The 25,949-nt window shown below is 46.3% G+C and overlaps 3 protein-coding genes across 5 annotated transcripts in view; 1 reads left to right on the top strand and 2 right to left on the bottom strand.

Moving 5' to 3' along the window:
* Positions 1-120: 120 nt before the first annotated feature.
* On the bottom strand, positions 121-5,343 carry msl2a (MSL complex subunit 2a). Of its 3 annotated transcripts, XR_012964209.1 has the most exons (4): positions 4,385-5,343; positions 2,234-3,639; positions 1,475-2,105; positions 121-1,166 (listed from the first exon to the last, which is right to left on the bottom strand). XR_012964209.1 is itself a non-coding variant. In XM_076157456.1 (3 exons), the coding sequence occupies exons 1-3, from the start codon at positions 4,524-4,526 to the stop codon at positions 1,803-1,805; spliced, it is 1,851 nt and encodes a 616-aa protein (XP_076013571.1). In that variant the 5' UTR covers positions 4,527-5,343; the 3' UTR covers positions 121-1,802. The 3 variants fall into 3 exon arrangements, 2 of the variants coding, with proteins under 2 accessions (XP_076013571.1, XP_076013572.1); XM_076157456.1 differs by having other exon boundaries at positions 121-2,105; XM_076157457.1 differs by having other exon boundaries at positions 121-2,105; positions 3,860-4,478.
* A 593-nt stretch (positions 5,344-5,936) lies between these two features.
* On the top strand, positions 5,937-10,254 carry pccb (propionyl-CoA carboxylase subunit beta). The gene is made up of 15 exons (XM_076157458.1): positions 5,937-6,247; positions 6,780-6,899; positions 7,009-7,077; positions 7,189-7,245; positions 7,355-7,468; positions 7,561-7,671; positions 7,788-7,896; positions 7,988-8,108; positions 8,194-8,275; positions 8,373-8,496; positions 8,592-8,699; positions 8,884-8,984; positions 9,126-9,224; positions 9,317-9,416; positions 9,495-10,254. The coding sequence occupies exons 1-15, from the start codon at positions 5,996-5,998 to the stop codon at positions 9,614-9,616; spliced, it is 1,689 nt and encodes a 562-aa protein (XP_076013573.1). The 5' UTR covers positions 5,937-5,995; the 3' UTR covers positions 9,617-10,254.
* A 200-nt stretch (positions 10,255-10,454) lies between these two features.
* stag1a (STAG1 cohesin complex component a) overlaps positions 10,455-25,949 on the bottom strand; it is a 30,734-nt gene continuing 15,239 nt past the window's right edge. The window contains exons 2-32 of the mRNA XM_076157548.1: positions 21,501-21,700; positions 21,060-21,180; positions 20,711-20,866; positions 20,302-20,398; positions 20,144-20,220; positions 19,848-20,052; positions 19,600-19,751; positions 19,441-19,514; positions 19,229-19,352; positions 18,915-19,013; positions 18,587-18,666; positions 18,183-18,290; positions 17,908-18,022; positions 17,648-17,765; positions 17,223-17,326; positions 16,803-16,895; positions 16,300-16,593; positions 16,039-16,109; positions 15,757-15,925; positions 15,009-15,101; positions 14,741-14,915; positions 14,483-14,622; positions 14,218-14,319; positions 13,987-14,135; positions 13,691-13,819; positions 13,395-13,597; positions 13,042-13,210; positions 12,811-12,927; positions 12,560-12,674; positions 12,346-12,426; positions 10,455-12,221 (exon numbers count right to left, since the gene is read on the bottom strand). Coding sequence (XP_076013663.1) covers positions 12,198-12,221; positions 12,346-12,426; positions 12,560-12,674; positions 12,811-12,927; positions 13,042-13,210; positions 13,395-13,597; positions 13,691-13,819; positions 13,987-14,135; positions 14,218-14,319; positions 14,483-14,622; positions 14,741-14,915; positions 15,009-15,101; positions 15,757-15,925; positions 16,039-16,109; positions 16,300-16,593; positions 16,803-16,895; positions 17,223-17,326; positions 17,648-17,765; positions 17,908-18,022; positions 18,183-18,290; positions 18,587-18,666; positions 18,915-19,013; positions 19,229-19,352; positions 19,441-19,514; positions 19,600-19,751; positions 19,848-20,052; positions 20,144-20,220; positions 20,302-20,398; positions 20,711-20,866; positions 21,060-21,180; positions 21,501-21,529 — 3,783 coding nt within the window. The 5' untranslated portion in view covers positions 21,530-21,700 and the 3' untranslated portion in view covers positions 10,455-12,197. The remainder of the gene's footprint in view (positions 12,222-12,345; positions 12,427-12,559; positions 12,675-12,810; positions 12,928-13,041; positions 13,211-13,394; positions 13,598-13,690; positions 13,820-13,986; positions 14,136-14,217; positions 14,320-14,482; positions 14,623-14,740; positions 14,916-15,008; positions 15,102-15,756; positions 15,926-16,038; positions 16,110-16,299; positions 16,594-16,802; positions 16,896-17,222; positions 17,327-17,647; positions 17,766-17,907; positions 18,023-18,182; positions 18,291-18,586; positions 18,667-18,914; positions 19,014-19,228; positions 19,353-19,440; positions 19,515-19,599; positions 19,752-19,847; positions 20,053-20,143; positions 20,221-20,301; positions 20,399-20,710; positions 20,867-21,059; positions 21,181-21,500; positions 21,701-25,949) is intronic.

Raw genomic sequence — 25,949 nt, 5'->3', positions numbered from 1 at the left:
CCTCTCTAATGAATCTTAATGTAAGATAAGCGTACATTTATAGTGACATATTAAAGATTTCTCCAGATAACTCAGAAAGCTCTTTCACATAAACAGGCCCAAAAATGAAAAAGTAAAAAACTATCATTTAATCCATGTTGTATTACATGTTTCCATATTATGGCAGTGTATGTTTCAGCAAGAACAAGAATCTCTCCTCAAACAAGAGCTTTCACGTTAAAAAAACAAAACAATGCGAACAACTAATTAGGGTTCAAGTAATGCCCAAATGAAATACATTTCCAAACATAAACACACACACTCACTCACTCTCTCTCTCTCTCTCTCTCTCTCTCACACACACACACACACAGGTAGGTAGATAATATTTGCTGATCATACTGTAATCCATTCACTACTTCCTGGTCTATGAGTGAAGAACCAAAAATGTTTGGTCAGCTCGAGTCCTTTCTCCTTCAGTCTCTTTTTGGTCACTGTGTGTGGACTGACAAAACAAACTGTAGTTACAGGTGAGACAGTAAACACGAACACAAACGATACACAGCCTCTGTAGTAAATAGGAGGACTTCAAGGTGCTTGAACCAAAACACATACAAATGGTACCAAATCCCCCAAAAATAAATGGTATAAAAAAATAAGTCTCTTGAGTTGGTCTCTGATCAGTCCGGGACACTACAGCTGGAGGGGGGGGGAGGGGGCGGGTGATCATGACAATCTATGGCTTCAGTTTCTGTACACACACACGCTCATATCCGACCCCGGTTACAGTCTATAAATGGCAAAGCTGTACACAACTGTGTGCGTGAATGAGAGCTGGGAGGCTCTTTGTTATGGGATCAGACCGTGGTGCGCCTATTGCTATGGTAACCAAGAAAGGTTTTAGTTGTAATTTGGCCAATCAATCAGACTAAGTGCTTACAACCCACCACACAACACCCCCCCTCCACCACACACACTGACATTACAGTAAATCTCAGCAGGCGCTTTTTCACACACACACACACACACACACACACACACACACACACACACACACACACACACACACACACACACACACACACACACACACACACACACACACACACACACACACACACACACACACACACACACACACACACACACACACACACACACACACACACACACACACACACACACACCTGTACGATGCCTGCATCAGTCAAGTTCATTAAGACAAGTTCATGAACTATAGACAGTACATGGATTGCGTGAGTGAAGCAGGCCAGAGAGAGAGAGAGGAGATAGAGAGAGAGAAGGGGAAACGGAGGGCAAACATACAGTACACACTATATACTGGATTAAGGGCTAGAAAGGGACTTGCTAGTGTCATAATGCATTTCTGAAACATACACAGTAATACTCAAACCATAGCAAACGCTGTGACAGCTGACTGAGATATGATCACTCACACACACACACAGACACACACACACACACACACACACACCTATTGCTTGTAACAGTGGGACTATGGTTTGTGAAGGATAAGCACCTGTGAAGTCGACTATAGCCTGCAAACCAAGTACAATAGTTTAAACTACCAACAGGCAACAATACACACCGGCACAATACAGGAGGCTTTGGCACACCCATGCTAGTCTTACTACTGGACATGTTTCCGTCACAGAAAAGAGCAGGTTAAAGGACAGGACAGACCCATAGCTGCCTTAGATCGACTCCCCTCTAGCGGGGAGGTGCAGGTCATTTGACAGATACAATGATCGGCTGTCACATTCAATCAGCACCGAGCTGTCTGGTTTAGGAGTCCCGGCCTCTCATCCAATCAGCAGCTCCAGACTGTCCTCATAACTGGGCTCTTGTGGCGAGGTGGGGGACAGGAAGGCTGTGGTCACGGGGGTCCCTGTTGCCGTCGCCACGTTGAGCAGGGTGTTGGCGTGGATGCTGGTGGTCGCCGGGTTGCGGAGAGCCGCCGCAGCCGTGATGCTGGTGAGGTTGATGCCGAGCGTGAGCCGCGTCTGCTCCAAGGCCTTCTCCGGCACGGCAAAAGCCTCCAGCTTCTTCTCACCGTTGGCCATGTAGGAGTTCTGGCAACCGCGGCAAATACAGTCCAAGCACGCCTGAGAAAAAAAAAGAGTAACTCTTTTACCGTTTGCTTAACGTCAATGTCACTGGCAACCGTATAAAGAAAGTGGAATTATTAAACTCAGGTTCCAGATACAATTCATTCCGTCTGTCAGACTCTCACCTTGCGATTTGAGTAACAGGGGCAGCGTTGCCCTCTGCAGGTCAACACTGAGGGATTCTGCGTGGCCCTGCCACACTTACAGCCCTTCTTCTCCACTGGTTTCTTATATGGAGGCCTGACAGGTGCTGGTGGCACCAAACAGCCTGTGAGCAACCGCTGGTCTCTCCTGCTGTCCTTGGACTTGGAGCCTCCGCTGCGGGCCTTGGCATGGGGCTTCTTAGGGCCCTGATCAACATGCTTCCTGGCACCTTTGCTGTGGTTGGGCTGAGGGCGATTGGGCTTGGGAGGCACCCCGTTGGGGAGGGATGAGTATGTGTGTGTCGGTATAGTCACTGTGGGTGTAGGTGGCTGTGTGTGCAACTTATGAGAGGGGTTAGGAGAGTGTACATGTGAGTTGGAGCCCTGCAGGATGGAGGCGATAGGGAGGGGTTTCACCTTTTCCCTGTCACTCTCTGAACGTGAACGTTTGCGGTTAAGGCGAACCACTGGGGGCTTAGAGGTCGGTGGAGGATAGAACGAGGATGTGTGTATATGAGCACCGTGGCTTGCAAATGTGTGATTCCTGTCCGTGTGAATCTGTGTGTAGTTGTGCGCTGCATCCAGCTGTATGTACATTTGAGCATGTGCCCTGTCCGTGGTGATGTGTGTGTGAGTGTGTGTCCTTTCTGGCTGTGCATGAGGAGAATCTCTAATGGGCTGGAGTGGATCCAAAGTCTGCAATACCTCCTCCACACTGAGGAGCAACACCTCCCCCTCCTCCAGCTCCCTGCTGCTTGATTCTTCATCCCTGAGTGAGCACACAGTGCCTGGAGTCGGGGCTAAAGGTCCAGAGGCCAGACTCAGTTGCAGACTGCTGCAACCGGTGTCCGTCATGGAGAGGCCTGACTGTGGCTGCTCCTCCACTAACTCGCATACCTCCAGTTCTGGGGAAGAGGGGTCCAGGTCCTCGAGCATTGCTCCATTGCACCCCTGGGGTCCGTTGGAGCAGGGAGGATCGGAAGAAGAGCTCTGAGGTACAGCTGAGAGTTCTGCAGGGACAGGCGGTGCTTCTGTGGGGGTGAGGGACTCTGGGGCTGAGGGGTTCACCTCTTCCTCCAAGCTCATTTCCTCTGTGTCCATCTCCTCTGGGTACGACATTAGCACCTCCTCTAGCAAAGCCATAACCTCTGGAGAGCCTCCTACCTGACTGCTGATTGGCTGCAGCAATGGCGAGTGAGTGACATACATGCAGAGCCGCCTGTAGCACTCCACCAGTAGAGAGAGCTGTTTGTTCTCCTGGAAGCAGGAGTAGTCCTTACACCAAGTGCACGACAGCCTCCTCTGCATCTTTTGGCCTTTACAGCCCAGGCAGACGTAATGCTGACACTCTGGGTGCGCGGGCGAAATGGGATCCTGGAGGAGTTTACCTGAGACAAAAACAAGAGGGCGCTCTCAATCCATCCGTTTATGTTCTGTGCACACACACTCAGTGGCTACACACACACATCTACTGGCTTTCTATGTGATTGTCACTGTCCATCTTAAAATTCTGCTAAATTGTTCGCGTTTCAGGTAACAAGGGATGAAAAAGCGCTGATGTTCAGCTTCTACACTCATCTGAGTAAAATAAACAATGAATGCCCTCACCTGCTTAGCCGTCACACCTATGATAGAAGAATAAGGATTGTCTTGCTCAGAGATGACATCACTCATGAGCGCCAAGTCAGCCCCAGAAGGAACTTAACAACGCTAAACACGTGCAAAACTGTACAACTGCTGCATTAGATTTAGTTCAGAAAGTGTTGTTAAAGGTAAACTCTGCAGGTTTGATGGTCAACTTGTGTAAATAAAGCATGAAAATGACACAGAGCAGGCACAGCAACAGAGGAGTCGTCTGTCCTATTGTGAGGACAGATGCTGCTGGGGGGGGGGGTTCAGCCTCGGTTGCTAAGGAGACCATGGTGGTGTGAGAGCACGACGAATCGTGTCAAGTGCGCCTACAGAAAAGCTCAGTCAATATGTCATCGTAACAAACACTATTATGAAGTCAAACCGGTTGCTGTATGAATCCACGATCAATCATGTGGGAGGAATCCACGTGATGGCGAGAACTGTGTGTGTGTGTGTTTGAGTGTGTGTGAGCTATGTAGTAGATCCTGCGTGATTGCTTACCACAGACGAGACACGCGAGGGACTGGCGGAAGAAGGGCAGCAGCTTGTACATCTCCGTGAAGGTGTGTGGCTGCCCCGGGTCACACTGCAGCACGGCCCGGCTGCAGGACACGTACAGGGCGGTCGCGTTGACGGGGTTCATAGCGGTGAACTCCACTCAGGGGGGCCCCCGGGGGCGAAACCGATCCAACTACAGCCGGGGTGGGAGAAGCTGGTGTGGCGAGGCAGCGTTAAGTTCAGACACTAGACTGTGCCAGCGAACACAGAAATAAATAATAGACGAGCAAGCGACATGGTGGAAAGGATCACGCGCAAGTTGTTAGCCCAGCAGGTGGCTAGCTGACGTTAGCATCGCCGAATCGTTGTCGTTAACTCTCCAGCCAGCCGCAGTTTGGTTTTGAACACAGCTGCAGTTTTGCTTTTAACTCGGTTATATATTACGTCACATTATCCCCCGACACTGCCTCGCAGCTAGGTGGCTTAAACCGAATTAAACCATCGAACACCCCATGATCAATAGGTTAGCATTATCTGGCTAGCTTTTTAGCTTAGAAGATCAAGCAACGATTTTGCACGAACGGTGGAATATATCAGCCATCAAGCCCGTTCAGCGTCCAACACAATCCCCGCAAGGGTATCCGGTAGAATAACGGCAGCAGCAGCGGTCGTAGTCTTGTTTATGAGGCTACTGGGTCCCAGGCGCGCACTTGATGTAAACAAAGCTAACCAGCTAACGTTAGCATCACTAGCAAAAAAACAGCCACCGAGTATTAAACCGGAGCACTCAAAGCTCGGAGGCAGTCTGAAACCACGCGTGTGGGAGCGAACCGCAAGCTGTTGGTCGAAATCCTGTGATTCTGATACGTTTTACTATAATACTTAGTGGACGGCGAGTGGAACATAGCTAACTAGCCGTTCTACAAAGGCATCAATCATTCGATTCTCCACTTTTCCTCGCATCAAGCCCTCTCAGACAGGCATGATGATCTCGCGAGACCTCCTCCAGTTACCCTGGTTACCGTAGTGCACTCGGGACTTCACAGACTATTCTACACACGGCGCTCCTCCACCCTGTGTCGTCGTCCAATTCACAACAGTTAAATGTTTTAATGTGTTTTAATAAGATTTAGCTTCCTCTCGTAATAATAATAATAATAATGATGATGATGATGATAATAAATAACCCTCCCTGCACCCAAATAATATCTACTTTGACACAAATAAGCAAAAATCAAACTAAGATTTAACGAGTGTTATTCTACTTCAATACAAGTTGGTATTATGGTATATTGTATCTTTCAAAGCATTTACAGAAAAAGAAAACAATTTGGGACCATTTAAACATACGACAAAAAAATACATTTACTTAATTTAAATATATAATTTGGAACGAATAACAGCTGACAGACCAAACTCAGGTCGAAAAGTCCCACATGACAGATGACATTCAGGTTGTAGCAGGAAACGCATGATTTCTGTCCCGCCCATTCTGCTTTTCCAGAAATGTCTTCCCTCTGATTGGCTGTGAGAGATGGCACCCGATCCCGATTGGCTGAAATCTCAGTCTTTGGGTACACGCCTCCTGTCTGTCACCGGATAGCACGCACTGCCATGATGGCGGCCTTCAGTGTGGCACGAAGCTGCGGCGGACTCTTAACCGGACTGAGGACTTCTTTCAGGAGTTTGGCACAAGTGCAACATGGCTCGATCGCCGCTGCAGCGCCACATACATGCCGCCAACGGCAGCAGAGATGCCGGTGGTATTCCATTAGCCATCTGTCCGTGAAGGAGAGGATTGACGACAAACGGAAGGCTGCGCTGGTCGGCGGAGGTCAGAGTAGGATTGATGCACAACACAAAAAGGTGCAGTTCATCGACAACTTTCACTCTTTTACTTTGGCAGCCTGCAGGTTTTCGTGCACGCATCCAAGGATACGCTCGTGGCTCAAGGGGCGCTCGTTTTAAGTGGTTGTAGTTCGAGGGAGAGTGCTAAGCAAACATGCACCCCACCGGTGTCCTGTGTATGCGAAGCTTTTGCCCTTGAGCAAGGCAGTATTTTTCTACCAGATACTCAAAAGAGTTGCCCTTGTCCCTGTGTTATACAAGCACTTGTACTTGATCACCTTCCTCCACATAATTATATTACCAAATGATGCTGCAGCTTTAAACTCCATTATTACCTGTGTTTTAATAAATGGATGAGCAATAATTTAAGTTAAATAAGGACACATCTACTATTAATACCTAGAAACATAATGTTTGACCATTTATAAATCAAAAAGATGCTGGAAATGATCAGATGGTATTATTTTAAAGTATTGGGTTCATTGTCTTGTATATACTCCAGTATTAGTGGTATAGCTGGTGGTAAAGTGTGTGTTGTGTTGTGTTGTAGGGTAAACTGACAGCCAGGGAGCGAGTGGAGTTGTTGCTGGATGCTGAATCCTTCGTGGAGTCTGACATGTTTGTTGAGCACCGTTGCTCCGATTTCGGGATGGAACAGGACCGAAACAAGGTAACAAGGACACACACACACACACACGCACACACACAGACACAGACGCACACACACTATAGCCGGTTGTCATATTGTGATACGTGTGTGTCTTCATTGTCCCTTTTAGTTCCCAGGTGACAGTGTGGTGACAGGAAGAGGCAGGATCAATGGTCGACTGGTTTACGTGTTCAGTCAGGTAAGATGGAGTCAGGAGGTTGAAGGGAGCCGAACATTCACATGGCACACGGTGTCTTCGACTTGTCTAATAATCTTCTTCTTCTTCTTCTTCTTCTTCTTCTTCTTTCAGGACTTCACAGTGTTTGGCGGGAGTCTGTCTGGAGCTCACGCGCAGAAGATCTGTAAGGTGGGTTAAGAAAAGGATGAGTTCAGTTTGACAGCAGAGTGATGGGAGATGTTATAGAAACACTGTGGTATTTAAACAGTCTGCTGTCTTTATGTTGTTGTGTGTTTAGATCATGGATCAGGCCATGACGGTTGGAGCGCCGGTCATCGGGTTGAACGACTCGGGAGGAGCTCGGATCCAGGAAGGAGTGGAGTCTCTGGCTGGATATGCCGACATTTTCCTGGTACGTTTTTTTGTCAAGAAAGCTTGAACGTGTGTTTATAGATGGGAATCGTTTAACGTTGTCGCCAAAACCATCTGCTTTTTCCATGGCAGAGAAACGTGCTGGCCTCAGGCGTGGTCCCTCAGATCTCCCTCATCATGGGCCCCTGTGCCGGAGGGGCCGTCTACTCCCCCGCCCTCACAGATTTCACCTTCATGGTGAAGGTACGGAGCTACACAGAGAAGATGACTAATCCTGTCTGTTATGATGTGCTTGCTCCAGGGTTAAGATACACACACACGCAGCAGATTGAATATGTGTTTGTGTTTGCGCTTCATAGGACACGTCGTACCTGTTCATCACGGGGCCCGACGTCGTCAAGTCTGTCACCAACGAGGATGTGACTCAGGAGGAGCTGGGCGGAGCCAAGACGCACACATCAGTGTCTGGTCAGTGAGCTTAGCGTGTAAATACTCGCTCGGGTCAGAATGTGTCCCATCCGTGTCCCCTGTCTCATCCGTGTCCCCGTGTCTCAACCAGGCGTTGCTCACCGCGCGTTCGAGAACGACGTGGAAGCCCTACTCAACCTCAGAGAGTTCTTCAATTTCCTGCCGCTCAGCAATCAGGACGCCGCCCCCATCAGGGAGTGTCACGACCCCAGGTAACCAATCACGGCAGCCCTCCGCCTTGCAGGTCGTCCAATCACATTCCCTCACAGAAAGACTGACTCCTCTTCTTCCATGCAGCGACCGTCTGGTGCCTGTGCTGGACACCATTGTCCCGATGGAGTCGACCAAAGCTTACGACATGCTGGACATCATTCATGCGGTATCTCACACACACTCGCACTCACACACACTCGTGCATGTTGCCGCATCTTCATCATCTTTTAAATGTTTTCTCTTTGTCTTCGTGGAACCGTTAGATCGCGGATGAGAGGGACTTCTTTGAGATCATGCCCAGCTACGCCAAGAACATTGTGGTTGGATTTGCCCGCATGAACGGCCGCACCGTGGGCATTGTGGGTAATCAGCCCAAAGTTGCTTCCGGTGAGCGACGGGATGAAAGTCCAAGACAAGGGGGACGATGAGAAACACATTTTCCCCTAAAGTATTTTGAATAAACTTTCCGTTTGGGTCTGCAGGTTGTTTGGACATCAACTCTTCAGTAAAAGGAGCTCGCTTCGTGCGCTTCTGTGACGCCTTCAACATTCCCATCGTCACCTTTGTGGACGTGCCGGGCTTCCTGCCAGGTATTCTGACTCAATCTCATTGGGCACCGATGGCAAAAGGGGTCAAAGTGATACAGACGTGTTGAAGCTGTGATTCTCATAACGAATACTGGCTACTTATCCGTCATGTTTAAACCTTACACTGGTTTATTAACGGGTGAGTTTAGGTTCCCTGCTGTAATTGGTGCATTTGCCCTCCCGACAGGTACGGCTCAGGAGTACGGAGGCATCATCAGGCACGGAGCCAAGCTGCTGTACGCCTTCGCCGAGGCCACCGTCCCCAAAATCACCATCATTACCAGGAAGGTGTGTGTGTGTGGTAACTGTACGCCTCGGGGATCTGAGCCGAGAGAACTCGGAAACCTCTCAGATGTAGAACACGGACTGAAGGGATTTACTTAATACATGTGAGGTGGGTGTTGCTTCTAACTTGTGTGTGTCTCCCAGGCATATGGAGGAGCTTATGACGTGATGAGCTCCAAACACTTGAGAGGAGACGTGAACTACGCCTGGCCCACGGCCGAGGTTGCCGTCATGGGTGCCAAGGTAGAGTCATCCTCCATCTGTGCTTCTTCTTCTCCTCCTTGCCTCTTTCTTTTAGCTTTGTTTCCATCCTCTCCCTTTCTTTCTCTCCTCAGGGTGCTGTTCAGATCATTTTCCGAGGGAAGGAGAACCAGGCGGAGGCAGAAGCCGAATACGTGGAGAAGTTCGCCAACCCTTTCCCCGCCGCCGTCCGAGGTAAACGGTTGGAGAACAGACAATGGAGAAAGATCTTCATGGTGAATATTACACATAACACTCTCTCCGTGTTGACAGGTTTTGTGGATGACATCATAGAGCCGGCGACTACCCGCAGGAAAATCTGCAGAGATCTGGAGGTGCTAGCCAGCAAGAAGCAGGTCAACCCCTGGAAGAAACACGCCAACATTCCCCTCTAATCCCACCCAGCAGGCACACACACACTATCTGCAGGGACTCGCAGTGGGATTTTCCTGACATTAACTTGCAGTGACCCCCCCTTCCCCCCTTTCCTCTGACTTAAGAATGAGTTTGGTTGCCTGCCAAGTGTCTATCTGTCGGTCTTTGTCCTTCTATGCCGTTAGTTTTTTCCCATTTCACCACTCCACTTAAAAGCAACACTCGACTAAAGTTGTGATCATGCGTTCTGCTTTCCTCAAATGTCACTACAACGTCAAGGAGTGCAGCTACAAATGCTTTCACCTCTGATACGACTGCAATATGTGAGGAGAGTCTGAACACATTTTACTGCCATAGCTAAATTACAGTACTCAGGCAAATTCAGCAGAGGCCATATTGGTCGGAATTGTAGGATACATGTTGTCTGAATATTACGCAACAGCTATTAATGCATTAATCGTAGAGTCAAAAGTAAATCTAAGCCGTTGTCATACGTTGTGTTGATTTGAAGTGTCTGGTGTGTAAGGGGACTTTCAGACACACTCGTTGTATGGGAGCATGTGTCCTCAAGTTTGAATCGAGCAACCATCAACCTGGAACTGTGCCTTTTCCCCCTGGCAGGCCCGGCTCCATTTGTTAAATAAATCATGGACTTTGACCGTTGTGTATTTTATTCACTCGGTCATATCTGTAGCCAATTTCTCCTTCTCTGTAACAATTTGACAAATATAAAGGATCTAATTCTTTAAGTGTTGATATGAAGGAGATTATTTAGGGCGGGGAGTGAATGAATGTTTTGAGTTCTAAACCAAGAGAAGGCTTGAGTTCTATCAGAAAACCACACAGAAAACACAGGTCCATAAATTGATTACAGATTTTATTTTATTAAAAAGAATTTAGGTTCACAGAAAAAAAAACAGGCTTTTAGAGCATTTAAGGGCAACTGATGTCGACTGCACTGCAGAAAAAAGTCACGTTTCCTCTGATATTTACAGGACTGCCAAGCCAGCCGATGGGGAAAACTTGTAGCTTGATTAACCGACAGTGTCTGATAACAGATATGGCTCAACACATTCAAACTATTTGACAAAATCCATCCGACAAGAAAGCCACAGAGGTCGTTAATAATAAAAATCCGCATTCATTTTTCAGGGGGGGAAGTTAACACTGTTTGCAGCTGTGTGACTTCACTGTGAGGGACTTGATCTGACCTGTGAAATGAACAAACCACAGCAGGTTGAACCCCAAGGAGAATCTGCTGTAATACTGAACTGTGACACAATTACAATCAGACCATACAGCACTTACACTGGTACCCCATAGCAACAGTCTCAGCTTGGGTAACCGTTAGATATGACTTACAGGTGCAGGGAGGGATTGGAATATAAGTATGTAGGCCACAATTTGGCAACGAACGTGATACATATTCAAGAAAAAGCTGTACAAACAGACAAAAACAAAAAAACACTTGATTTAAAACTTTCGTACTAAAGCTACAGAATTCAAAATATGTTTTATCTTTTTTTTTTTTTAAACTTTACTTCAAAAAGCTGTGATTCCATGGTGTGTGTGCAGAACGCTTCAGAGCTCTGAGAGGAAGGGGGCGGGGCTTCTGTCTGTGGTTCGGGAGTTGTGGCTCGCTGTCCCGAACGACCGTGAAATGACGACCGCTCGCTTCGCTTTTACTTCACACACACACACACACAAGACAAATTATCTCACTGTAGAAAAATCAGTCGAGAGTATGGAGGCAGTAGCTCAGTGGGTAGAGCTTCCGCTTGGGAACCGGAGGGTCGCTGGTTCGAGCCCCTGCCGAGGTGCCCCTGAGCAAGGCACCGAACCCTCAATTGCTCCCCCCTCTGCGAAGGGTGGTAATGTAATGTAAGTCGCTTTGGATAAAAGCGTCTGCCAAATGATCGTAATGTAATGTAATGTAATGAGAGCAGTCGGCTTCTCTGAATGCGACTATTCAACCGTCATTAGCAACACAGTACGCACACCACCGCCACCACCACACACACACGGACTCGGATGCCAAGCAGAGAGGAAGAGGGTTGGTTTGAGGGGGAATAAGAGCAAAGGTATACAATATTTAGTAGTTTGTTGAAAGCCTCTCTGTGTTGGATTATGGACGAATCAAAGTGCGACACCAAAAGAAATGGGGACTGTACAGAGTGTTGGGGGTGGAACCAAACAACTGTACATCTGCGTAACAAAGAACTGTAAAAACTGTGACACACCAGAGACACTGAGCACTGATTGGCCAGCTGCGGGAGAAGCCAGTGAGCTATCAGAGCTACTCTGAACAAGAGCTAAACCAACAGGCTGAGGAAGAAGAATGAAGAAGGAGCAGTAAGGAAGCCTCTGTAGTAATCCGGACCAAAATCCCGTAGAATCTTCTGGATCCTCCGGCCCGCCCGAAAGAACATCGCGGATCTTTGCCGGACGTGAGAGCAGGTTGATGTGGGATCCATCGACAGATCCACTCGGCCGGCGTCCTTCCATCATGTCTTACACAAAGTGAAAAGTACATCAACGTTTCTTCTTCAGAGTATTTACTCCTGATGTGGATCCTGGTCTCAGGAAGTGCCGCTTCCCAGATCAGAACATAGGCATGCTGAATCCCTGTAATGAAAGAGCGTGTTAGAATCTGCCCCAGAAACACGTGGGTCATTCTGAAGCTTCCCCAGAATGTTTTAATACAGTGGTAAAACGGCCATTTTGGTTTTGCAGTTGTGGCTTTACTCACCGACTCGTCCTCGATCATCGCTGCAGAGTCAAAGAAGTCCGGTCTTAATTCTGCTCTTTCGCGTCTGTTCCTTGATGGTGGCTGAGAAAGAAAAACTCCAAAAGTCAAATACTGCATAAAGAACAGCAAAATGAAACAATTAAACAAGTCTTAATCGTTTCTGTGGAATTTGGGGGGTTTAAGTGAAGCCCCGAGAGGAAGTGAGGTTACTCACAAGGTCAATGACCATGGTGTCTTCAAACTCCTCGTTCATGTCCTCCAGCTGGCCCCGCGATGACATCATCACATCTTCGAAAATGGGCTCTGCGTCATCCTCCATCAGCCCACGCCTGAGGGCAGAGACGCCATCAAAATGAGGATTTTTTAAATTTCTTCTTCTAGTAGCTCTTTATTCATGAAACATTTTATTTTAGTGGCCTTCGAGAGTCTGAAGCGGAACTCGATCCAGCGCCCTCACACACTTACACAGTCTGTCGGACACCCTGATTGCTGCGTGACTTGATGTAATTCAGGCCTGTCCGATCCTTCCTGTTCACGTCCTCCATCTTCTGCTGGCTTAGCCACGACATCTGCATCTGAGGACTGCAGACGCAAACACACACAGACGGACACACACACGTCAACACACTCCACTTTCGTGCGCCGTGTCCCTATAGATCAGTTCCAGTATATGACTACGCATTTGCATTCACTCACTTGTGTACGAAGTCGTTTTCTGATCCGGGCTCTGAGTCCGGGTCTGGCATGTGCTCCGCTGGTCTGTTCTCTCTGAGCACTGTTGAGGTGAGTTGAGGAGTCTGCAGTGCCCCCGGTGTCTGTAGAGTGTCATTACGCATCATCCACGACCCCTCCATGCTGCTCTCCTCTGCATATGCACACAAACAGGAAGTTTAGAAATAAGGAAAGTGATAACAGTATAACAGTTCAGTTGCTGTTTGTTTGTTTTAGAAATGGGGAGCTGCGGCAATTGAACAAATATTAAGGCAAGAGTGTAATCGATCCATCCGATCTGTTAACGCTCACTTCTGTACACATGCCTGCCTGCTCACCCTCAATGCGTTTCTTGTGCAACGGCGCCCGTCCCTTCTTGCTGCGGACTGAGCCGGTCTTGCTGCTGGAGCCTGAGGTGACCGACATGTGGTCTTCGTCGCCTCCCGTCTGCAGGCTGTTCCTGTATGAGATCAGCGGCAGCCACACGTCCTCCCGTCGCTCCGACATCGACTCTGACATGAACTTCTCTAGGTACGAGTGGCTGAAAGGAGATCGAATCGAAGACATTGGATTCATAATCAAACCCCCTTCCATGAAGATTAAAGAGTTTCACCTGATTAAACATAATACTTACACTGTCTTTTTGTCTTGGCGGATTAGTTTGGATGAGAATTCACTCAGGACTTCGAGGAAGGCAAGGTTGATGGGTGGAAACTCTGGTCCTCTGGGATTCTGGTACTTAAATGCAAACTCTATTCCATCCCTGACAAGAAAAGAGAGCAAAGAGCGAAAAGAAAAGGTTAGACAACAACAAAAGACAAAGCTATTATTTATGATCTAACACTACAACGTCTTCGAAGTTCTACTTTGCCCCATGCGGCTGAGAACCCGGTCTAGCGCCTCCTGGAGTTCAGTGTAGTCAGATCTTACTTGTGCAACGTGGCGACTGCCTCCCTCGTCTTGATCTGATCCAGGCCAAAGGTGAGGGCGAAGCGCCGGGCCAATTCCTTAATGCCACTCACGTGCGACGAGGTCCGGTCCAGGTTGGGACCCTGATCCTGCAGTAGCTCGTTGAACAACTGCAAGGAGAGGAAGTGATGACTCAAAGAAATGTACATGAGCAAAGCAGTGTGTGTGTGTATGTATGGGCTGTATCATCACCTGCTGCAGACTGAGGATGAGAGTCTTAGCGCACTGAATCTTGTCTGTCTGTCTGGTTTTACTCAGAGTCTCTTTAATGATGTCGCCATAATCATTATAGTACTGAGGGAAGGAAGGAAATAAAAAAAAATTAAAAACATCGAAAACAACAAACCTCCAAGTCTCAGGTCTCATTGTGAAGTTTGCAAGACATGAATAGCAATGAATCTTAAAAATTATAGGAACAACAACAAAATCATGTCTTGATGTTGTTTTAGTTGTTAACCTTCATGTAGTGTTTGAAGATGTCAGCAGCAGCGGGCATGTCTACAATGTCATAGATGATGAGTTTACAGAAAGCTGCCAGCAGGTTCCTCCTCTTGTGGAGGGCCTCGATCTTGTTGGCTTCGTCCTCCTCGTCTCCCTCTGCAGGAGAAACAAAGAAATGTTAGACCTTTTGTATATCTAATCTAATCATTTCTTAATTTTCTCACATGGACTTTAGCGTGATAGAAAAGAGAGAACGCTGCACTCTCTTACTCACCCATGCTCTGGCTCTCGTCATCCTGGTCAATGAAGACGTGGTCCAGGACAAAGTTGAGCAGCTCGTTCTGTAGAGTGCTGTCTGGGTTGAAGACCAGTGGCTGGAGGCCTTCCCTGCCCCCAGAGACCAACTGATGACTGAAGATCATCAGCAGGTCACAGAGCAGCATGAACGCCTGAAACAGGGCCACAAAGCACCAGTTCCATTTTTATGTCAAATTAAATCAAACAACTTCGGTCACCTTACACCGTGTGTGTGTGTGTGTTACCTGTTCTTTGACTGGTGTGTTGACATTGGACAGGCACTGCTGGCACACAGCCAGGAAAGACTTCACCACTCTCCTGAGAGCCAATAGATCATCCTGCATCCACACCATCACAGGGAAAGAGCCACAAATTAATGAGCACTTTAATAGTAATTGTTTTCAAATTGTGGTGTCAGTCAGGTTAAACACCCTGCTGGGCCGTAGATAAATGCATCGCTAAAGCAATCAGACCTAAATGATTTCAATCGTGAATCATTAACTCCAGAAAATGAGGCAGAGAAATCAATATGTTTCTGTTGCTGGGAGTTTGTGCCAGCAGAGAGCAGAGTGGGACCTGATGGACTGATTAACTAATGACAACGCTAATGATGATAATAAAGATTAACTGATGATTTCAGCAACAATTCAGTGTTTTGCTCAAGGGCACTTTGGAGACGGTGGCGGGGGGGCAGCTGTTGTTAAAATAGAGAGGAGGCAATCACTCCATAGTGGATTTGGGGTTAAAGGGTCTTTGAGGATTGTATTCAATCTTCTTTTGGTGCTAGGTGTTAAATCAGACAGATCAGGGGTAAGCCCTGGGGAAAAAAGGGCTCCTCTTCAGTCTGGAGATGGATTCATACCGTTAAGTTACTGTAAGCTGCTGTTCCAAAGGGCCAGAGGCTCAGACAGGCCACACTCAACCTTGAGCCTTTGAGTAACGATCTGAGTGAGTGGTATACATGTTGTATAGTATCATAGGAGAGTCAAGCACCTTGCTGGGAGCTCCCTCTGTGATCTTGACCAGTTGCCATAGGATGGAGTAGTGCGAGCACTGCAGAGCCTGGACAGCTATCTGCTCTGGCATGGAGCCCTGCTCGATGCCGGCCTTCAGCAGCCGGTAGCAGTTCCCAAACAAATCCCATCGTGTCAGATCATGTGCACTGAGACAAAAAACAAAGTGAACAATCCTTTTACTTCACAAAAGATCATTTAGGCTTTCCCCCCATTTAAAATCATAATATTATTGGACAGAATTAATAGGTGAAATGTATACTTGTGGAAAGCTGTGAGTCTCTTGAGGGTCGACAGAACATTGTAGATATCATCATCATCAGCCTCTTCAGCCTGCAAAGCCAAAAACATTTTAGTGCAAAGACTTACCATTGGACACACAACATACTGAGTAGATAAATAAATGTGTGGAAGTGGTTTCAAAGTGACATATCTTTACAATGTTCTAATATTCCCAGACTCCCCTAACAAATTCAACACATATCCCAGTTTGATGGAATTCCCCAACCCTCGCCTGACCTACCTCCTGCAAAAGCTCTTCAACAGAGTGTGCGAAGCGGTCGGTCATCTCGTCGATGAGCTGCGAGCGGGCGATGTCCACGCGGTTCATGATGGTATACTCTTCTGAGCAGAGGATGCTGTAGGTCTTGCTGCAGGCCTCAAGCACGTCCGCCTCGATGTGCTTCTCCACCACCAGTCCGATCTGCTTCAGCAGACCGTCCAGATGCTTCTCCATGCGGCCAGCGCTGTACACATCCAGGTCAAAGAACTGGGGGATCTGAAGCAGGTTGGCCACCTTCTCCGAGTCGGCCTGGTACTGCAGAGAAGCAGAGGGATGGAAACAAATGTCTGATTGTCGAGTACAGTTTTTGGCATTAATCCAGCACACTTATCCAGAGTGACACATCGGTCAATAACACTTCTCATTATCTACCCAAAGCGAGGACTATCCAAAGACTATTCAATGATTTTCGAAAAACAGATCAATCACCATTATCATTCGTCAGTGCCTGCACAAGGTCTTACCTTGGACAGCAGCATTGGAAGGGCCATGATGAAGTGCTCTGTCAGTTTGTTTTTGTCATCTATCTGGGTTTTCCTCTCCTTTGCTGTCAGCACCTGGATACACAGAAGCAAACTTTCATTTTGAGTTTTCGTTTCCCTATTGAATTTTTAGAAGAAATGACCTGGAATACCTTACTGATTTACTATTACTTTTACTATTTCACTGCCGGTTTCCTTCCTTTTTACGATGTCTGCTATCTTGCTTAGTACATATGTTTACTGTAATTGTTATACTTGAAGTAGTCAAAGTAGACAGGAAAGATGAGGTTGTTTACTTGTTTCACTTTGTACTAGATATCATATATGGTTCAAATTGTAACCTGTAGGAGTGTCTGTCTGTCTGTGTGTGTGTGTGTGTTTGTGTCTCTGTGTTTGACTTACCCGTTTGCCGGTTCCTCTGCCAACAGGTGGGTGTGCCTCCGCTGCCTGACGTATGGTACACACCATCAGCTCTATCAAAGCACTCTCTTGTCTGTCTGACAACACTGCAGGGACAGAGGGACAGCAGCGGTGGGGAGAGAGAGATAAAGGTTGAATAGGGGAGGAAAAACAGGCACACAAAAGAGCGTCACAGTGGCAGCAAGAGCAAGGAAAAGAGAGATTACAGAGCATTGCCACTAACACAGGGTTTCAAGGAACAACAATGTATTAAATCAGCTCCTTCAACTGGATTACAGTCATAGAGCTGAACTTGACAGGAAGTAGCCTGAAGCCTTTTTAAAGGAAGGACAAAGATAATGAAAAAATGCCTACCTGTTCTATACTTTGTTCTTATGTGTGTGTATGTGTGTGTATACGTGTCTCACCCTCCTCTCCTTGTACAGGCTCCTCCAGTAGAAGCTCGGCCATACACTCCCAGTCTTTAAGCAGCTCCTGAGAGCTTTCCCACAGAGAGTCCACCAGGTAGGCTGCATGCTCATGAAGCTACACACACACACACACAGTAAGACATTTGGTGCATTTAAATGCTTTTCTATGTATATGTGTTGGTCTTTTTGGGGGTTTAGGAATGGCAATGCATGTGGGTATGTGTGTAAGTGTGTAAGTATGTGTGTGTGTATGTTACCTCGCTCTCCAGGAAGAAGAGCACCAGCATGCGGATGAGGTTTCCGTTGGGACTGCTCCTCCCTCTGCGCTTAGCCAGCGCTTCCTCTGCCTGAGGGTCATGACGACTGAACAATCTAAACAAGGGAACAGGAAAGACAAATAAGCAAGTTGTTAAAAAAGTGAATACATATTTAACTGAAAACAATTCTATATAAACACCAATTTGACTTTATATTAACGTGTACTTCCACAGGCTGATGGCTAAATGGGAGAGAGACTAAGAGTCGGACTCACTTCCTGTGCAGGAACTCGCCAGCAGCGACAGCCACTGGCCGGTGGGCAGAGTAGACCAGATGGTAAACGTTCTCACAGTCCTCGTTTGACAGGGCGTCTTCACTGCCCCTGCAAGACCCAAATGAAAATAAGCAAAGAGCACAGAGATCTCCAAATCCATCTTAGTCAAGGTTGTAGAACACAAGAGGTCATCAAAGAAAAGCATAACTGCAATTTAAAAGAACCTTGAGGACATCATTCGTAAGCTGTAGCTGAGCACCCTGCTAATGGTTATGTGAGATCTAAGTTCGGTTTGTTGTCAAATACTTTGGCCTACGTTTGATGCATTATGTCCCACATATCAAAAGTGTGTGTTTCATGTGTACGTGGGTGCAAGAAAGTGAGACTGTGTCAGTGCCACTCACTGCAGGATGAGTGTGACCAGTCTGATGGCCTCCACAGCCACGTCGTACTCCTTATCCAGAGTCATCGATACTATTCGGTCCTGTTAAAACAGATGAAGAAGAGTTGAACAGGGAATCTATCACCAAACCGAGATTAGATTCTGTCAGATGAAGACAACGCTAAGACAAAAGATGTTGAGACAACTATTGAAAGACTATGGTAAGATTTACTGGGAACAAATTAGAGCCTTAAATACAACATCTCTATGTCTCCACATGTATCTAATGTAGATACTCAAAAGTCCCGTGAGTCCTTTGAAGTTCTTATTTTCATTCCTGCTGGGGTTACCTTAAAACGGTTGGTGAAGAGCTCTAGTTTAGGGAAGAGTTCTCGGTTGGTATAAAGGTTCTGCAAAGCCTTCAGGCACTTCAGACGCACCTCTCCTTGCTACAACAGAAGAGACAAAACAAGCTGAGTGGGTGCCAAAGCCATTGTGTGTATATGTCACGGAAATCCACACAACAACAACACAGCGACCAGATGGACATGACAAGTTACTAACACATAAATATGATACAAATGATTCAAAGAATAACATTATAACTGCCTGAAAGACCTCTCAAGTTTAGCGTAGTTTTTTACTTAGACCTTGGTTTTCTCACCCTATCGTGCAGCGTCCAGCCGACATACTTCAGGTAGCTGTCGTTAAGGAAAGCATCGCTGTACATCTTCATCCACACGCCGATCTCCTCGATGCAGATGGCCCGTATCTCGGCGATCGCGTCCCTAAGAAGCACAGCGGGTACTTTAGTCAGCTATTTCAGCCACTGTAACCAATCACATCAATGAGCGAGGCGGCGGTGTGGAGGCGTACCTGTACCGATGCACAAAGATACCCTTGAAGATGGAGTTCATCATATTCTCGATCTCGTCCTGGTTTTCCTGGAGCTGCACAGAGACATCCAAGAAGTTCCTTACAAGTGCCCTGCATTAAATGACCATAGTTCAAAAGTAAAATTAACCAGTAGCCAACCTCCTTCCTCTTCTGTAGCAGCAGTTCCAGCTTCTCATTGGCTCGCTTTCCGGCTATCTTGTTCCTCTCTGCCTCGTACTGTCTCTGGGTGTTGTCCTGGTGAATGCTCAGGTTCAGCGCCACATTTACCAACGCTGTCATCAGCTTCATGGCTACGGAGAGAGGAAATCACATATGGGCTCTCGAACATAGCACAAGACTCAAACGCATTGCGACAACAGATGTTGATGTTGAAGCACTGAGATTACCTGCCAGTGTGGAAGTGTGTCTGAAGGCTCGGACTTGGGAGTCCGACAACCCGGTGAGGAGGGAGATCACTGTGTCCATCATGTACTCGTCGTAGATGATGCTGTACTGACACTGGCGGATCAAAACGCAGATGAATTCGCAGAAGTTGTAGCGGAACTTCTTCCACATGGGCCCTGGCATGGTGAGAGGATAATCTCCGCTGTCCTGTTGACAAAGACATGGAGATGATTCAATGTGGCACGGAGGCATCGTGGTCAGAGACAGAGGAGCTCGGCTAACTGAAGCGGGCAGCTACCTCGTCAAACTCCTCGGTCATCTTCCGGATGATCTCGGCGTTCTGCATGTTCCTAAACATCTCGATCCTCACAGTGCCTGGTGAAGACAGATATTAGAGGTTTAGATGTGTTGTTGTTGAACGGATACAGTGTGTTGCCATAGTTCTGATTGTCTTACCTTTGCACCCTGAGCACTGGATGAAAAAATTGATGAGGTCCAGCAGAGCCAAGTCCCTGTCCTGTTTATATGACTCGATCCAGTCATCCACTACAGACTGTATGAACACAGAGGAACACACACACGCACATACACCAGAGTAAGACTTTTACATGTCTTGTATGTCACGTGTCACATTTCTTTAAAGCATTATAAAGAACTTTATCCAGATAGGTGAAGTGTTGGGTTTTAGGTGAATAACTTTTAAACAGGGCCGGTCAGACAGGTAACAAAATCTGACTGATCTTCTGAGTTGATTGAAATTAGTATTAGAGATTTCTAGATTATTCAGTATGGGCACTATGGAACCAAAGAGCTGGATGCTTGTCGCCAGTGTGGTTCAAATCAAGTAAACTGTTTATGCACCAACCTGCATGGCACTCTTGCCCAGTTTGACCACTTCAAACAGTGTAACCGGCTCTCCGCCCTCTCCGTTGTGCTGTGCCACGCCATTGGCTTTCCCTCGCCCTCTGGCCGCACCCACACCCTTGTCTGTGGGTGACTTCCGAGGTTTCTTATTGGACGTCTATGGGGAGGTAGACCACAATTATACAGGAAGGAACCAAAACCTAAACACTTGTGAGCACAAAGAACCTTTCTACACAAACAGACACGTGCAGACACCAACAGTTACCCAGAAACAAAAAAGTCAGTCAGACACTCACACACAGGCTTTTATTCTTAACTCCCTCTTTCTTCTTGCACACAAAAGCTCTTACCACGGGCTGTTTTCCAGGCCGCCCTCTCTTCTTTTTGCCTTTAGCCTCTGGGTCTTCGATCTCACTCATGCTCATACTTAAGCCCACTGCGTCTGTTGCCCCAGACTCGTTGGACGAGTCCCTGAGACGGCACACAACACAAATGACAGGTTGAAACAAATATGACTCATACGCAATTCAATCATTTCATTCAGCAATAAGTGCATATGAAGGATGCTTTGGTTACAAACAAAGCTTTTACTATTGAAGTACTATCACCTAATTTAGTGATGCGTAATCAGCAAGATGTAAATATTGGGAATTATCACACTTAAACACTCAATGCCATCCTGAGTGCGTGTTAGTTTTAAGGCTATTTTGTTTTTATGCATCCCTAAATGTTTCACCCTCAGATAAGATGCCAAAAAGCAACCCAAGGGGATGCACATATGCCGTACTCACTGTAGGACAGGGAGCTCCGAGGTGATCATCCTGGTCAGTGGGGGTGACAGTGAGGTGTATAATTGTGTCTGTGTGTGTGTGTCTTCAGGACAGTATGACTCAAAGGTGGATGTACAGGACGGCAGCTCTGAAGGGGAAAGGTCTTGAGGGGCAGACGGGAGCGGCTCCACTCAATAATGGCACTTAACACTCTTCAGCTCCTAGAAACACACAGATACAAAGACACTGATGGTTAAAATATATATTGTAAACAACCAATAACTAGAGTGAATAAGAGAGTGCTCTGATACGGCTATACTGTGTGCAACAGACAAATATGTGCAGATAATAATTCACTCAAGTTGATGGTCTTATGACTGAAGCATGGTCCAAGTGTTTCAATGGTAAAATGCCAATCGAAGAGGACATCATTCAATCTGGACCAAACAGCCTGTGGAGGTGGAAAAGGGAAAAGGAGGACACCAACTGGCCACTTTGAGAACTACAACAGCCAAATATTGAGGGACACATCAAGTGTGGAATGGTTCTCAGGAGTGCGGCAAACATTTCACCGCCACCCTTGAAGGCTTGTTGACAAATTATCACAGGGCTCAAACTTGGGGAAATTCCTTTATTGAACCAATTGTAAAATCAACTGTAAACCACTATTCAACAAACTTTGAAATAGCAATAAACCTAGGTGGAAAAAAATTAAGCTGTACCCTCTGAACAGTCTCTGTCTTCTTAGAACAGTCTTCCGAGTCTTTGCTTGAAGAAAATGTGACTTCCAGCAATTGCATACACGATGACACTTTCCAGAAGTCAGAGAAGTTGATGATGATGCAAATATAAATAAAGACTCAAGATGCCATGCAGCCAGGGGTGACAGTGGGGGCAATTTGTCATTAAGAAGACTGACACCTAAGTTAATTGTAACATTAGTTGATTACCTGTTAATATAATCAATGAGAGCAGACAGCTGAGGTGGTGCGATACCGCTTTCAACCACGGGGGGCAGTATGATCCACAAAGTCCTCTGCCTATAGTGTGCATCCAACCCGTTTAATTGTGTTTTAACTGTGGAAAGTGGGTTAATGAAATTCAAATAACCTCTATTTAAGTCACAGCTGTGTTCATGTCCAGTTCTGTGCATTTATAAAGTGTTTTAGAGGTGTATTTTCCCTGGAGTGCACGTGAGTGTATCTGTGTGTGTTTGAAAGTAGGTCTGGGCAACAGTAGGGGGCAGGCTAAGAGAGTGTGTATTTAAATAGTCTCTTCCACTCAAGTGTTTGTACTGAGGAATGGCAAGAGCAAGAGAGATCTCTGTATCACTACACTGAAACTAACACACACACACACACACACACACTGTCTGGCTCATTGTTCTCACAGTGTCAAGTCAGGGAACTCACTGCAAGACTGTGAGAAAACACACTCCTGGTGATTCCAATTGATTCAGACGCTGAGTCAGTAATTTGGTATGGTGTTCTTTTGTTGTGTTGATACTTAACAAAAGCATGTGTCGGTCACTTCCAAATGTCCGAAGGGAAACATCAAAAGCCTTCAGGAGCCAGTGGGAGCAAACACACGTGTAAAACGGGTACGACGGAGAAATAATCTGCGTCACACGTGGAACACAATTAGAAATCTGGATTGGCGGGCCGGGCCCTTCAGATTACAATTAACACGCAAACACTGAGATTTGGAGATTATTTGAAGAGTGTGAAGTTTCCTGTGCGTGTAAGAACGCAAACAGGAAACAGCCAAAGGACCGAAAGGAAAAGCTGTCATAAAGGAATCATTTGTTAAACTCCTATCTTAAACTGAGCCTGCTGCGTATAATTGGAACGGCGTGAAAGTCAATCTGGTTGTAAAATGGCAATCAACCAAACTGCTGGTGTTGTGGTATCATCAGTGAGTGGTTTCAATTTTATGTGATAATCACACTAAAGCACCTCACATTATTCTGACTGTGAGATGTTGAAAACAATCAAGATGTTGATACCAGAAGCCAACCGTGGAGTGAAATGATTTTGTTCCTCCAGTCACTGCACAAACATTTCAGATTGGTAATGAATAGGCCCGGGGATTACAGGGACAGTCCGACAGGTCTGACTGACGGCTCAAATTGTGCAACATCCCCGCCGCCGCACCAGCTCACGCTCCCCTCCGGCGCCGATCCTAGAAACCAGCTGCTTTCACGTGCCTCTGCTTTCTCTGAATCGACAAAAGCAAACTTCATCTGAATCAAATCGATGACAGCGTTTCAGGTTTATTGCCACGCAGAGGGGCAGGGGAACGAGGGAAATGAATGTGAGCGTGCTGGATGTCCGTCTGACCCATTATCGACCAACGACTAAATAATCCTCGGTGCACGTTGGCTTTCCTCATTTTCTAGACAGAGGGGCAACTCACTTCCACACTCTGTTTCTCTCTCTGTATCTCTCTCACACACAAGCTATGAATAATTTGCAGTGTCTCCTGAACTATTCCAGTTTTAGAGAGTAAGAAAGGAGCAGTGAGCCAAATTTACTTTGCACCTCTGTTGCCCTCTCACTCTCAATTGAATTCGACCCGCTTTATTAGCACAAGTAGTCAGAACTTTATTATTCACCAGGCGAATGTTAAAGAGGGTAAGATTAAATATTTAGATCATACATAATGTAATGTCTTTTCCCATATTAAGATGGTCTCACTCCCTCTCGCACACCAAATCAGACGAGCAGCTTCATTCTGGATTGCAGACAGTTGGCTGGTTGGAAGGCAGCATTTGCCCTCACATCCAAGTATTTAAGACTATAACGTGATTCAGAAACTAAGCTTAAATGCATCAGGTTGTTCAATCTCTAAACAAGGTTTGAGCTTTCAGGTTTGCAATATAATACATGTCTTTAAAGCCTAGTGTATGTGACGCGCTTCCTTTTTAAAGTCAAGGTCAGCTCTCTCTCTTTTCTATAGTACATTACATAACATTACAGTCATTAAGAAGACGCTTTTATCCAAAGCAACTTCCAATAAGTGCGTTCAACATAGGTAGATAAAAGAAAACTTCAGGTCACAAGAAATCGTAAGCGACCTAAAGTGGAATAGTGGAATAGAAGAGAAAACAGAGAAAAAAAAACAGAGAAAAAAAACAGAGAAAAGAAAACAGAAGCTTGTCAATATTCACAAAATAAACGGAATTACACCCTGTTGTATTCTTCTAAGTGTCTATATTGACTTGGCGGCAAAAACCACAAGTGTGAGTCACAGCTCACTGGCAATCAGCAGTAATTAGTTACACCTGTGCTTGGGATAAACCTTTGATCATTTGCTTCAAAGGAGATCACCAGCTGCACCGGCCATATGATAATATCAACTGTTGACTTCCGAAGAAACAAATGATGTCAGCAAGTTCTTTTGACACACAGTGCCTCCAATATATCTCACCAAAGAATATGAATGCTCATATTTGTCTGCTCGGACGCTCTACATTCCTCCAGTCACAAGGAAAGATTCATTCTGATTGTTTGTACACAAATGCTAGGGCAGATTCCATCACGTTTGGAAACTTTTAGGGTATCAAAGTCGAAACTAACTACGAGTGTTACTTCACACACACCAAACTTGTGTGTTGACCACACCATCTGTGTTCTGCCTAGTCACTTCATCCTATGTGTGTATATGTCTATTTAAAAGACGGGACAAGATAGAGAAAGACAACGAGTGAGCATCCAAGAACCACTTAACATGCATGACATGTTCTCTAGGAGGCAGGCTGGCGTTGCTATAGCAACTGGTGTGGGTCATAAGCCCAGCGGTGATGGAATATTTGATTGGCTGAGTGCAGACAGGAGGGATCACACTGAGGGGGAGAGCAGAGCAGAACGGGACGGGGCAAGTTATAGATCAGATCAGTTTTCCATATAATGTGACGAGACTCAAATTCCACATTGGCCATGATCTCTGTGAGACTAGAACTTTGACCCGGGAGTCAGAATCTAGCTAGAATGCATCAGGTGTTTCTCTCTTCAGTCTAAGGTTAGGGTAAATGTTACTCAGGGTTAATATTGGGTAAAAGACTAATAGGAAATCAAATGTATGCCGTGAAAAGTTTGTGAATGAAATTAGTGCACACATGGTTTTTGTTGATATATTTTGACTTGTATTAACTCCTTGTCAGAAAATACACACTGCAAGTTTGAAGAATTCCTCCATTTCTCTCACCTTAGACAACTGTTTGATTAGACTGGAAGTCTCTGTAATTTTCTGGGCATTCTCTAAACTTGTTCCTACAGATTTACTACTTTCCTGAGCCGGCCCAGAGCACCGTTTAGAGGCTTCAGGTATTCCCTAATCTGCTGAACGAGTTCTCAAATAGACATCTGACCAAACTGCTACATTCTGTTTGCTGAAGCCTCGTCTCCAGTCCGCACTACTTTTACATCAGCGAGCTTCATCCAGTAGTCCAGGAGTTATGTATTTGAGATG

This window comes from Genypterus blacodes, unplaced genomic scaffold (assembly GCF_046128005.1).
Source record: "Genypterus blacodes isolate CSIRO-AG114 ecotype Tasmania unplaced genomic scaffold, CSIRO-AGI_Gbla_v1 ptg000073l_1, whole genome shotgun sequence".
Taxonomy (NCBI): Eukaryota; Metazoa; Chordata; class Actinopteri; order Ophidiiformes; family Ophidiidae; genus Genypterus; species Genypterus blacodes.
This window is presented reverse-complemented; position numbering and strand designations above follow the sequence as displayed.

Coding starts and splice junctions, on each gene's coding strand:
- msl2a (XM_076157456.1), bottom strand. CDS start 4,526: ATGAACCCCGTCAACGCGACCGCCCTGTACGTGTCCTGCAGCCGGGCC. Junction 3,640..4,384: donor CCTCGCGTGTCTCGTCTGTG/GTAAGCAATCAC, acceptor TTTTTGTCTCAG/GTAAACTCCTCCAGGATCCC. Junction 2,106..2,233: donor CCTGTTACTCAAATCGCAAG/GTGAGAGTCTGA, acceptor TTTTTTTCTCAG/GCGTGCTTGGACTGTATTTG.
- pccb (XM_076157458.1), top strand. CDS start 5,996: ATGATGGCGGCCTTCAGTGTGGCACGAAGCTGCGGCGGACTCTTAACC. Junction 8,700..8,883: donor CGTGCCGGGCTTCCTGCCAG/GTATTCTGACTC, acceptor CCCTCCCGACAG/GTACGGCTCAGGAGTACGGA. Junction 9,417..9,494: donor TTTCCCCGCCGCCGTCCGAG/GTAAACGGTTGG, acceptor CCGTGTTGACAG/GTTTTGTGGATGACATCATA.